The 14,142-nt window shown below is 40.7% G+C and overlaps 1 protein-coding gene across 1 annotated transcript in view; it reads right to left on the reverse strand.

Annotated features, from left to right (window-relative positions):
• The window catches only part of BOLL (boule RNA binding protein), a 62,300-nt gene that overhangs the window by 10,992 nt on the left and 37,166 nt on the right, over positions 1-14,142 (reverse strand). The window contains exons 6-10 of the mRNA XM_084816889.1: positions 13,782-13,909; positions 11,521-11,592; positions 11,196-11,243; positions 9,347-9,475; positions 6,941-7,039 (exon numbers count right to left, since the gene is read on the reverse strand). Coding sequence (XP_084673015.1) covers positions 6,941-7,039; positions 9,347-9,475; positions 11,196-11,243; positions 11,521-11,592; positions 13,782-13,909 — 476 coding nt within the window. The remainder of the gene's footprint in view (positions 1-6,940; positions 7,040-9,346; positions 9,476-11,195; positions 11,244-11,520; positions 11,593-13,781; positions 13,910-14,142) is intronic.

Here is a 14,142-nt window from a genome sequence, read left to right on the forward strand (position 1 = left end):
CCCAAAGGACCATCAACTGAAGCCTTGTTCCCTTAGCTATTACCTCTTTTTGGAAAACACTGGACAATGGAAAACAATGAGGCTCCAAGGCACCAGATAGCCTTGCCAGGCCTTTGCCTTGTTTGCCACCCACTTCCATTTGACATTAATGGACTTCCTGTTCCTGTGTGCTGCGCTCAGATGCAGTACTATGGCTCACTTCTACTCACTCCTTGGACCTGCTAAAATTCTCCTTGTTTTCCAGCCCTGTCAGCACAGTTACTTATCCATCTCTTCCTTCTCTTAATGGAATTTCTGTATTATTGATAACAAGCCAACCTGATTCCTTAAACCAGAGGTAGTGAACCTGTTTGGGCTGTGGAACTGAATTCCAATTTGGGAAGTGTCTCAGGGCCATGTTCCAGCAGTGGATGGGACTAATGAAACAGGAGCAGGTTCATCTACAGAGTTGGTGGGGCCAGATGTAATTCATACCAATTTGGACATTTTCCCAACAAGTTTACAAGCCACAGCTCAATTCTATGAATATTACTCAGGAGTGAGCCGCGGTGCAACAACTTTCAGGAATGCAAAATACAGCTCAATTCTAAAATTTAAAAAAAGGTATTTAAAATTTAAAAAGAGGTATTTAAACTTTAAATGCCTTTAAATCACTTTATCTCCCAACATTGACAAGAAATAAGAGGGTATTTTCCTGCACTGTGCTGAAGAAAGACTGTCTGTTTTGTGAACCGCCCAGAGAGCTTCGGCTATTGGGCGGTATAGAAATGAAATGAATGAATGAATGTCTTTCTTGGGAATTTCCAGCTCTTATCAGTGACAGGAGTGGAAGCTTCCAGCACAGAGGTGAAGGGAGACACGGTGGGATCCGCAGAAGACGCTCGTGGACTGGATGGGGAACCTCTGTGGTCCAGATTTGGCCCATGAGCCAGAGGTTCCACAGCCCTGCCTTAAACAGAGGCATTGGTCTGACTCTTCATTGTAGAATCCACTCATTCACAATTGTCTATCTTGCTGCATGATTCATTAATGGCCCAACCTTGAAAAAACCCTTGAAAGGTGCTAATCTGGTAGAGGCACTGTCTCCTCTTCAAGGTGTGACGCCAACTCTCCACTGATTCAAGCTAACCCCTCTCAACCCAGAGTTGAATTCAGAGTAAATTAGTAAGACGTTGGTCCGATTGAAATCAGTTAGTCATGGGACTAAAGTGTGATTAACTTCCTCAGGATCTAACCCACTGTGTGTATAGGATATGTACTTGTAATGTAAGTGGACATACATGTTTTTCAACACATATACACATAGCAGGAAACCATGGCCAACTGCAACTCTCCACTGATGAAACTAACACATGCATCTGCCTCCACATTATGGGATACACACAAATCTGTAACATTTCAAATAGCCCTTAAGCCCATCTTTAATAACTTCAGCAAATCCTCTTCCCCACTACGCCTGTACTTCTACTGTCATCTGATGCTTCTCAATGGCGTCGTAGTCCACTTTTCTTGTAGGTTTTCTTGTTTTAGCCTGGCTCTCATTTTTTATTTCTGCTTCTATGTATTTCCTTTTTTATACTGTTATTTATATATTGTTTTAATATTTATTAGCTGCTTAGACATCTTCTTAAGGGGAAAAGCAAGTTATGAATGACTAACGAGCACCATACTAAGTTAGCTTTAACTCAGTAAGATAGGGGTAAATATTTCTCTTCTGGAAATTCTTCCAAAATTGTAACACCTACGAGATGGAGTTTAACATTACACTCTAATCGAACAGCAATCACAATCTCACCTTCATATTCTAGCTATATTCCTGAGTGGGGTACTATCTAAATGATACCTTCTGGAATCCCAACTGCTTCTCAGAACACACAAATCTGACCTAGTTCCTGTAGAACTGTTACAAAATGTACCTTTTAAGAAAAGATTTCTCTTAACATCTTCTCAGTGTAGATTTCCTTCTATTATTCTGAATAGGAAGGATTTTTCGGTTAAAAAGTCATGTAATTCCAACCAGTCTTCAAAAACCATCTGAAAAGACCTTTGATGGTGTTTGGTTGCAATAATTCTAGGGTTTTTATAATAAACCACAATGATCGCTTAGTACTAACCTTTCAAAAGTAACCTACAGGAATTTCTGACCTGGCTGGATTTTTTGGTAGGAGTGGCCCTGTTCATAAACAAAATCTCCACTATCAAAAGTGCTCTATTAGCAACACTGGAGAGGATTTGATGGTTGCTTGTAAGGCCTTACCTGTACCAATTTAATATAAAATACATAAAATAACTCATCTATCCTCAGTACTTACTTATCTGGCAGTAATCATTAATGTCACAAGGAGGATTCATCAACACCAGCTGAACAAGGCTGAGGTTCCAAATAAATGGATCTCATTATTATTTGAGGATAGGGATTACTCAGATCTTTTAGAAATGTCAGTAACTAGGTAAAAAACCCTATACAATTTACTTGAATATGACCCACCAGGTTGATGGACTGAAAATGAAAATGCTATAAAATAGCTATTAATTCCAGAAGCAGTGCATTTGCTTCTTCAAACCCTTGTTTGTTAGCTATGAGATAAAGATAAAGACACTCAAATTTTGGTCAACTGCTATCTGACTAGGACATTTAGTGCTTACCTTATGGACCTACATTCCAAAGTAAGTATCGGGATATTTCTCCCATGTTTATTTTAGATATCGAGGCCCAACTACTGGACTCCTCAGCTAAATGGAATTTTATCTTTTGTAATACATGTCTAAAGCTGGGGGCGGGGGAATCTTCTGATCTGGGATTCAACTGGTATTGGATGGGGTTGAATTTCCCCTTCTGGACACACTGCTGACTGGGGAAACATAGGTGGCAGCCGTAGCCAAGAGTGCTTTTTGCAATCTTCAGTTGGTACATCAGTTATGACTGTAACTAGGGAAAACAGACCTTGGGAAGACCATGGTCTTGAAAGGTGACTACAAAATATATTAAACAAATTATCGTTCAGTAACAATTTTAATCTTAAAAAACAAGTTATTGATACCACATAAGACACAGAGTGGTTCTTTCTCCAATTTATACCTACTGGGCAATAATATGGTCAAACCTAAACCTCTCAGAGCTTGTGAATCACAAAGATATGCCAGCATATCTACACTGGTGTAATGACAGAATTGCTCTGCCGTATGTACTGCCTGTAGGAACTTTACACCAGCAGAACATTGCCAGTGTAAGTGGGAAAATTGGGTAAAGTAAAGGCCAAGATGAGTGAGGAGAGAGGATTAGCCCAGATCCTATCTAAACTTCTTATTGCCTGCAAGACTCTCAGAGGCAACTAACTAACCTCACCCAAAATTGCTTTGCAATTTTTTATGAGATCCTGGTTAGGTTTCTTTAGGAGTGGCTTACCACCTCCTTAAAAGAGGTTCGGACCAACCCCTCTCTCAAGGAGAAATTTACAACCTCCTGGACCCAGCTGGACATCCCCTCCGTATTAGATTTAGTAAGTCATGAAGGGCAAGGGTGGCTGACTGGACTTGGCCTAGCACCTTCTCTGCATCCTCAGGTCTTAACAGTGGAAGGTCATCCAACAAAATTGAACCAGCTGATGCTCTGGACACCTCTATTAATGGAACTACATTAACTGTGGCGTCCAAGCTGTGACAAATTTGAGTGTCTTTATCTCTGAAGCGTCATGCTAACTTGTCACAGTGTGCTAGGGTTCCACCATCTCTCTCCTTGGGCCAGATTACAGCAGGCCATGAACCACCTGGAAAAGCTTCACTGGATGACACTGAGAAGATGCAATGGTGGTGGCAAAGAACTCCCATATATTAATATACTCCACCTCCCCCAACCCCACTTTTTAGGATGACTGCACTATAGATTCTGCCATCTTGCTGAAATCCAAAGCTCAGCAGTCAGAGTACCGGGAACAGATATAGTATTTTGCTCTTAGTATGTCTCTTTAATTTATTTATTAACATTTTTCGGTAAAACCCATCAAGGCACTGAACAACAATTTAAAATAATAAAACCATAAAGCACAAGGCCATTACAAATACTAAAATAATTATAGATTAAAAGGCTAAATTGTGTTTTCACTCCCTTTCTAAAGCCAAGAGAGTGGGGGCTAATCATAATTCTTGAGGGAGAGCAATCCACAGTTTGGGAGCAACACAGGAGAAAGCTCTTATTCATGATTAAATTGTGATAAAACACTAAGTTGGGCAGGTTGCCCAATCTTCAGAGACGGCCTAGGATAAAGGTGCCCAAATGAAAATGTAAGAGGCAGACTTCTAGTAACTCACTTTATTAACAAATGCTATCTAATCAAAATGGAAAAGAATCTGACAAGGAGCCTTTTTTGCTGCCTCTGCAGCGGCACAAAACAAGCTGAACAGAAAGGTGTTCACTTTGCCCTTTGGACAACTAAAAATTGAGATTTTCAAGCTTGGTATATGAATGCCTACACTGAAAGGCAAATGCACAAAAGAAACAGAGATACACATACACAGAAACACTGATCCATCTGCTTGTGTGGCTTGGGTTCTCCCACTCTGTTCTAGTCTCAAGAGCAGGGGTGGGGATCCTCTAGCCCATGGGGCCTTGCCACATGGCCCACTGGCCTCCCCTCACAGGACCTGCCCCCTTTTCTCCCACTGCCCAGCTGTTTCCCACCAGACGGCTGAGCAATGTGGGAGAAGTTTCTCAGTGAAAAACAGCTGAACAGCACAGGCGATATTGTGTGAGAGAGTGAGGTAGGGGCGTGTTTGTGTTTGTGTGTGTATACACACACACACACGAATGGGGTGTAGGTAGATGGATGTATGAATGGGGTGTGTATGTGTGAAAGATGGGGGGGAGAAACTGGGTGTTCCCACCCATTTTTGGCTTTGGCCCCTTCTACCACTAGTTCTGGCCTCTGCCTATTTTCTCCAGAGCAGGAATACAACCGGGGGCGGGGGGAGAGTGAAGATTCCTCACCCCTAGTCAAGAGGCAAGAAGCTCATTAAAGCTAAAGAGGAAAAGAACTAAACCTGAAAATGCAAATGACTGAGGACTGTAACTAGTAAACTATTTAACACAAAAAGAGAAAGAAACAGAAATATTGTGCAGTGTCTGGCTACAAAGTAGTGGTTGAAAAATAGTATAGGCAAGCAGAACTGTGTATAGAATTATTTTTAGGAAGTTTAGAAAAATACCTGCACTGAGTCTGTTAGCCTTGCTTGTGACTATGAGCATTTCTACAACAGGCTAAAATCCCGCACCCTTATCAGGTCTTCTGCTTCCTGATTTCTTGCAGGATTAAGCTCAGCTCCTTTTCATGTGGTTTCCTCTGTTTGTTTTTTTTTCTCTTTCTGGGCAAGTTCTATATGTTTCATTATATAGCCACTATATGGTGCTGCAATATAGCACGACTCCAGAATTTCACCAGAAAGATATTGTGCTTTGAAGTCCCTTAATGCATTTTCCGCATTATACTGCTGAAATTGCCAGAAGGGGCCCTGGAGGTTGACAATGTTGTGTAAAGGGCCCATAAAAAACATGAGTTACCAATTATGAGTGCACAATAAAAGCCTTGTGTAGAAATGCTCTGTTTTAAGGCTGGCCCAAGGCAAATCTGGGTGCAGCTATATTTGGGCTGATTTTATGACATCTAAATCCCTCTACATTTCACTGAAAATATGCACCATAACCTAAGTAGCTTCTACTACCACCTGAAATCTACACAATGAACCAGTATTTATTCTTATTCAACAGAATTGTAAAGAAAATGAGTAAATAATAATTTAACATAGGGCTAATATAAACTGGATTTATACATCTAATTAAAACTATAAAGGTTTTAGAGAATTTCTTCTCCTCTATAACTATGTATGTTTTATAGTAGTCACTGTTTATTCCTGAATTACACACAAAAATATTCACCCAAAGCTTTAATTAAGATCCTGATATACATTGGTGGAGGTGAGGTGAAGTGGGGGCAGAAAGAAATACTCGACTGTTACTGCTGGGCAGTGAGGGAAAAGGAGTGAGCACCCTTATTAATAGGCATAACAAAGTGGCAGCAGAAGCAGCTGACTTAGCACTGAGCAGACATGCAGCTGCTAACTGCCAACAGGGTCCTCATCCCAACCAAGTACTGCTTTCCATCTCACCTCACCTGCTGACACTGCTATACACGCAATGACACTCTGTTAATATACAGAGGATTAAATTTAAAATATTTTTAAAACATGAAGAATTAAAAAAAAATTTACAAGCGGCTGAATTATTTCTACGATTACCATACTTCATAGCTTTGTATTTATTAGCTCCTACTAAACTTTGTTAGTGATGGCATTTAGTACTTTAGCACCCTCTACAGGAAATATTTTGTTATATAGTCTAAGCACATGCCCAAACACCCAGTGTTTCAGAAAATTTCAACATGTAAAATAAGAAAAAAAAACCCACGAAGTGGCAGAGGATAATAATCTTTTCTGTCATTTATCTAATCCATTTCACCACACCTTTCCAAAAGTTCAAGTGACTTACAATCAAACATTAAAACCAAAACAAAAGCCATTGGTTTGATCCAGGCTTCACAAACAGAAGGCTCCTTCCATCCAAGGGAGACATTTGATACAGTAGAGGGAACCCACTGGCAGAGGTTGAGGAAGGACTTCTGCTGATTCCCCCTTCCTCCTGCAGCTGCTTATGCTCTATGAAAATCTGCTCTGCAGGGGCCCCAGCCATCCAGAGAAGAGTTGGCTCTCCCCCGCCACCCCATATTTCTGCCTGCAGGAGCAAAGTCTGGATTCAATCCAATCTCTTTACTTTTGTAAGGGACAGGTGGCTTTATGCCTTTCTGTTTCTATCGCCACCCCATCCAACTTGAATTGTACCCCTGTCCGCTAAGATACACCCCCAAAGTAAAACATAGAATGTAGGCCTTACTTTAACAGATTCTGGTTGCATCACAGGGGCTGGCATGGCTATGGCACTTTGAGCATAAACTTGATGATATGCTGCTTGAACTCCATGATCGGAATATGGCTGGTATGCAAATAAATATTTTAAAACATTTTTACAACAAATATATTTTAAAAAACTCTATATAGTCCAGCATGTGAACAGCAAAAATGTGAACAGAAAGTGATTTTCACTGAACCTACTTTTCCATATTCAATTACTTTTCCAATACCCCACTGACCCTGGACTAAAAGTTTGCCTCCACATTTCTGGCAGTTTTTGTCAGAATACATGTAAAAGTAGAGACCTAAATCTGACTTTTGCATGCTGTTGGTTAGAAGCTGGGGCTATCACATGCACATTTTTTGCCTAATTTGGGGCCAAGACGACCCAAAATGACTGAAAGACAGCCACAATATATTTAAATAATCAGACAAAGCATGCAACAATGCAAAAGAGACAGTACAAAATGTGGGTAACATGCATGACAAATTCTTATTCAGATTGCAAATTATAAGATTGTTTATGGAGCTCAGAGTTTTGGCCCATCTACTATAGAGTAAAAATTACTCCCATTTAGCCTATCAGATGCTGTGTAAAAATCAGTCATATCTCTATTGAGATAACATACTGTGGGCAAAACATTGCCTATCAGCACTATTAGTACACATGGATCCTTGAATATATGTGTGCCCCCATTTTATCTCCATACCACATAGTTGAGGATCAAATGTATGAATACATTCAATAATTTATGTTTAAAATAATGATAACAGACTGAGGAAGAAGTAGTTTCCAGATTGTGGAATGAAACAACATAATTCAAATCAATTAGATCAAATTCAATTAACAAATTAATGTGGAATGGTAGCTTCAGTTGCACAATAGCTTCAGTTGCACAGACTCCATGGGCCGGTTAGCATGATCAAAATACACCATGGTGGTGCATGAGGCGCATGATTTGAATAATCACCTCCTGGGTGCAGTTTGTTGTGTTGTCTGAAGCCCAGCCGGCATGGCTTGTTGGACTTATCTTGATAGTGTGAACCAGTTCCATCTATCTATTCCAGGGGTTCAAAACCATTTTGGACCCGTGAACACATTTGGGAATTTACGAAACTGCCGTGGGCACCACTACAAAATGGCTCCCATGCAGGATGTGGCTAGTTACGTAATGGCTTCTGTGAGGGCCTGGATAGTCAAAAGAGGTAGTGATGGAGGGAGAGAAATACAGGCTGGGAGAGAAGGGGAAATAGCAAGGCAAATGGGTAAAGGGGAAAGAAAAAGTGAGGTGAGGGGCTAGGAGGGGGGAGAACATGAGAGAAAAGTCTCTTTGGATGGAAGATGGGGTGGGGCCAGCTGATCAGTGGAAGGTTCAGGAACAGGAAGGAGAATGTGTCAACCTAATGTTTTCAAGTTTTTAAAAATTAAACATATATTTGGAAGGGGGCAGGGAGTGGAAAGCTTCATGGGCACCGTTGGAGGTCCCTGTGGATGCCACTTTGGGGACCCCATGTCTATTCCAATGAACAGAAAAATCTAGGACTTCAGTCCACCACTCTGTCACTGACAGCCATCTAGCTCCAAGGTAGTGGTGAAGTTGGAACTTGCCACAGCACACGATATCATACCATATCCATATTGCCTAAATAATGTGTCTGTTAAGGGCATGGCCTTTAACAGCTGTAATTTCCTGGCATTCTGGCGCTTGAATGAACACAGAAAGACCTTATCAAAACATGTTAAATGGAATGGGTTTTTTTTAATTGAATTATTTCACTCTCCTTCATACACTTCAATAAACATTGGTGGTAGATGGGATTTCTAATAGCAGTCAGGAACATGTACCTAAAGTTGCAGAATGAAAGTTGAATTTACTAGTATACAATACAAAGCCAGTTTTACTGGGTTTTGCCAGACTGTAGCATAACAAAGAAACAGAACCGAGGCCAGGGATATACTGATGACAGGGCAGAGCTATACTGATAGAAACAGGCTCAGTTCTAAGCAGCTCCCTCAAAACTGTATGAGACAAAATAAAGGAACTGCAATCAGTAAGACTGTGGGAGAAGGGGCAAAAGCTGCTCACCCCCAAGAAAAAAGAGTCATGGGGGCAAAGCTAGCCCTACAGTGTTTCTATTTAATTTCTCTAATAGAAGTGAATAGCTACCATTCTATCTATGAGAAAAGGTGTTCCATGAGGACACATATGCAGATATATAAACCTGCCCCCTAGTGGCCCAGTCATCACTGAGAGGAATCCCACATATTTCTTAAATGTTGACTTATGAGCAAATACTTTATGCATATCTTGTCTTTGCAGTCTAATCTAGAAATGATTAATTTTATAGAGCAGATGCAGACTATAAATACTTTTCTGAATATAAATACCTCTGGAACTGCAGCTTCCATTAGGGAAAGAGGAGGAGGAACACATCCACCATCCTGTGCAATTTCCAGTGGTTGATAAGTAATTTCAGAAGGATGCAGGTAAAAGAATGAGGTGGGAGAGGCAGGAGACTAAAAAAAGAAAGACAGGAAAAAAATGAATAAGCCACTCAATTCTCAGAAAAAGTCAGACCAGAGAAGGAAATTATTATGAAATAAAATACAGTACAAATATGGCAAGTATTATATACGAAAAATTAATACAATTGTCCCAAAAAGGAGAACCAGATCAAACATTACTAATACACAAACACTATCCCTCAATTACCAAATGCAAATTTAATAAAAAAGATTTGTATCTCAACAATATGGCCCAAACGAGGAGTGACAGAGGAGTGCCCATGCATTTCCCCCGGTGCTCCCTCAGAATCTTTTATTGCTTTCACCAGCAGGAGGTCCTAAATATTCCTGCTCTCATTTGAAAAACATGACTTTCCCATTCAAAATTTCAATCCAAATTCTAAATTATATTATTGTGACCAAAGCAACAAGCGAAACAAATGGCAAGAAGGTCAGCCCCACCCATGAATCAATTCCTCACCAGCACAGCCAGGGGCCTTCAGTGCTGTTATTCTGCAACTAGTCCAGGGCAACGTATCTCTGAGGAAACCACAGATGAGAAGAGGAAACTGAATGCAAGCAGGGGCAGGTAAGATGAGGTTGCTTCCAATCCCAATACCCTGAGTAGGATATTTATATGGGTGGGTAAATTTTATATAGATTCAGTCAAAGTAGCAGACTCTGAGCCAGCTCTGGCTGTTAAAAGCGATTTCAAAAAGCCTGAACCCTTAATCACTGTGTGGGCCTGTTCATATGTCACGTTACCCCATGGTGGCTTATAAGCTATACACAGCAGGTTATTTTGAAATAGCTTACTGTGGCCTGTTACACGATCTGATAAATAAGCTACACAGCATAGTTTATTCCCCCTGCATCTCATCCCTCCTCCCCTGTAGTCCTCCTGCCTGGCCAGGCAGGTATCCCAGCTTCCTTTGTGGATTTTCAAGCCTTTGCCAGGTCCCCCTTCCCTGCTTGTCTGCAACAACAACAAAAAAAGGGGAGGCCTCTAACTCCTTGAAAGTTTGCATAAATACAATGAAATTTAATATACAGGTTCCGGTTATATTGAGCCACCACGTGCATTAGTGGATAAATGCAGGACTTTGTATTTTTATGGAAAAGTAAGGATTTATCCACACATGACACAAACTGCTTGCTGCCCTTCCCATTCCTACCCTGCTGAGTTGGGAAGGGGTGGCCTGACTAGACCAGAGGGATGCTTACACTGCATCAGAAACAAAAAGGGGGGGGGACTCCTACTCCTTGAAAGTTTGCAGGAATGGGACAAAATGTAATATACAGGTTCCCCTTATGGGGAGTCACCACAGGCACTACTGGATAACTGTAGGACTTTGCATTTTCATGGAAAAGTGAGGATTTATCCACACGTGAAACCAGTTGGGAACTGTGTGGGAGGGAGGGGGAGCCGACGTGGAGACAGGGACACAGCTGAATATGGCAGGAAAATAAGTTTGCTTAGAGTTTGCTCGAGAGGAGCAGAGCAGTGGCAGCATTTTTGGCAGCAATGCAACAGTAAGCAATAAATAGAGCTAGTAAGGTGGAGTGGGTTACTAGTGACCTCAGGCCAGTCACTATCTCTCAGCCTACCTATCTCATAGTTTTTGAAAGAACAGAGGTAGAGGAAGGGGACCATTTCCCCTTTCTTGAGCTCCTTAGAGAGAGGGTAGAATATAAACAAATAAACAGATAATGGAGACTGAATGTAATTTACCTGTGGAATGCTCCACTGCCATTGTCCTGGAAGACACTGTGCAGGAGCCTATGATAATTGAAAACAACAGTGTGCTAAAATACTACATGGTCAAAAATCCCCAAACCCCACACATTTACAGTTTGTAAAATAAAATAAATGCAGAAGACATTAACTGTAATATAGCAAACTGAAATAGAATGAACTGATAAACATCAAGGTGGGCGTATTTGTAAATCTCTACAATATTTCTTCTTTAATACCACATAATAACAGTGATCTGAATCCTACTTAACAACAATTTCTCCTTATTTTCTGCCACAGTCTTGCCAACAGAATTTCTTACCTGATAATGATATGTAGGTTGTTGATAAACAGGCTGAGCTACCATCACAGGAGAACTAGAAATAGAACGGGACTTTAAAAAAGAGAAAATCAATTAGAACCTGACTGAGCTATCCTGAGGCTTTTTTAAAATACTAGTAAGAATACATTTTAAGCACTCTACTAGAGCAACAATATATCTGGTTTTTAACAAATCAGTTGCATTAAATAAAAAGTGAAGAGTGCTGTCCAGGCTTGTATGGTCCATGCCCCTTCATCACCCAGTGTAAATTCTTCCCCTTTTCCTTTTGAGAGTTAATCTCAGTATAGCATTACATCTGCACCAATGCTAATTTAAACTATGGTTAGCTTTAAATCAGACAGTTTGAAATTAGGGTTTGAAGCTTGTTTCAAACTCTGGTTTAAAGCCAACCATTGTTAGCATTAACCTTGTACATAACACCTTAGTTAATGCTGAAAAGACAGGAGAAACGCTCATGGTGAAGCAGGGAGATGAGCCCGCATGGCACTCGCTCCTTAACTGTTAACTATGAGTGATCAGGAAACAATATTATGCATTGGACCTAAATCTAGAAATTGGCAGTAAAATTCTAAGTTTTGAACAAGAATAAGGATGGAATCTAAAGCACACTTTCCTAGGAGTAAGCCCCATTAATACAATGCTACTTACTTCCATGTAAACATGCACAGGATTTCACTGCAAAATCACCAAATAACTTTATATATAGGACTTGGTTCTAAATGTTTTTGGTAGCAAAGAATCAATAACCTGTTCATTACTTCTTAAATTTCTGCACAACTTCTAACAAATCCATGTAGATTTGGCACCAAGCTCTTATGTTGAAGTTTTCACCAAAAGAGACACTATGTCATTAAGGGAGCAATCCTCTGGCCACTAGACAATGTCTGAGGGGCCATATGATACTAGGGATTCCTCTCCCAAGGTCAGAGACAGCACTCCAACCTCAGAAGGGGGAGTTGCAGATCTGACCCCGCTCCCCTATTCCTTTGCAGCCAGTATGGAAAGAACCACAGCCTCAGAGAGGGGAAAAGGGGGTGTTTCGGTGGGTGGGACGGAGACTGGAGGGGCCAGGATATGAGCAAGAAGTGGCTATCAAGCAAGTTGGCTATCAAGCAAGTGGCTATCAAGCAATGGCATGCAGGTTTTTCTAACCTTTGTTAAGGAACTCAGGGGAAAATGGATTTCATTCATAATTGATCTATTTTTGTGACCTTCCTCTTGGTGCTCAAATAGTCTTTGCTTCATAGCATAACAGGGCACATTTACTATTTTAGAAGTGTCAGCTTGTCACAAACTGTGTGAATTACTCAAACTTGTCATGGGCTGAAAAGTGAACTGGATGTGGGATACAACACTCATATGAGTTTCAGTGCAGATGGAAGCTCATCCCAGGCATGGTAAGTAAAGCTCAATTAAATGCAACATTTATGTGAATCAGCCCAAATATTTTTCTTTTTTACTGGATATATAAAGCCAGTTTTTAAAAACAACGGAGGATCAGGCTGTATTATTTTTTTAATTATTATTCTGTATTATTTTTTTAATAATACAGACTTCTGTATTATTTTTTTAATCAATGTTTGAAGCCACAGGCCCGGTTCAGACATTATGGTAAACGAGAATTGCTGAGAATTGCTGAATGGTTCCTGCTTTACTCCTCCTGCCAGCAGGAGTGGCTAAAGAAGCCAGGGAACCTCCATCCATGATTTGTGCACCATAACCATTATGTCCAAATTGGGATCTCTGGCTTAATCAAAAACCTCAGATGATACAGCACCTGTACCTCAGATGATACAGCAGCAAACACAGTTATCCCACAAACTCCTTCCCCAGGTCTCTGGCTTTTCCTCTCCTAACAAGCCAGAATCATAAGGCAGGGTTTGTTCTTGGCTCCTACCCCCCAACTTCTGCTCAGCAGGACCAAGCTTGGGAGGGCTTTGGACCTGGAGGTTCTTCTACCATAGCTTCTCCTTCCCTTAACCTCTTTGGATTGCTCTGTCCATTGCTAGCAGGCTATAGAATTACAACTTCCATAAAACTTTTCTCTGCAACAGTTGTATGAAATAAAGTTGCGCAGTCAGAGATGCAACACTGTTTGTTATAAATTTGTTCTGTTAGGAGTTTCAGTCGACATAGCATAAAAAGTGAAGGAAAACACAAGCAAAAGGTACCAAGATCCCTTTATTAGAACATCAGATCCAATATATCAGCACTACTCCAGAACATAAAAAATTACTCACAGGCCATGGCTGTGGAACAGAAGCAACTTCAGGAGTATGAAAATAAGCTACTCCATTATGATATGTGTATGGATAACCAGTTGAAGTAGTCAAGTACATTGTTCCAGCTGCCGGCATTATACTGGATCCTAAAATAAGCAGTGACAGAATAAAAACCCACAATCGTTTTGTATACTTAAAACTACCACAATAAAGAGAGCAAGGTGTGGTTTTGTTAAGTTAGGGAAAATTCTAATATATATGGGCTTAGAGCACTTGTGCAAGCAGAAAGCAGTTCTACTCAAACAAGGGGGGTCCTAAATTCAATTTCCCCTGAAAGCTGCGAGGGAGAGGGCCTTCTCAGTGGTGGCCCCTCATCTGT

This window comes from Heloderma suspectum, chromosome 1 (assembly GCF_057233095.1).
Source record: "Heloderma suspectum isolate Gila_16-S chromosome 1, 16-S_ref, whole genome shotgun sequence".
In the NCBI taxonomy this organism is placed as follows: domain Eukaryota; kingdom Metazoa; phylum Chordata; class Lepidosauria; order Squamata; family Helodermatidae; genus Heloderma; species Heloderma suspectum.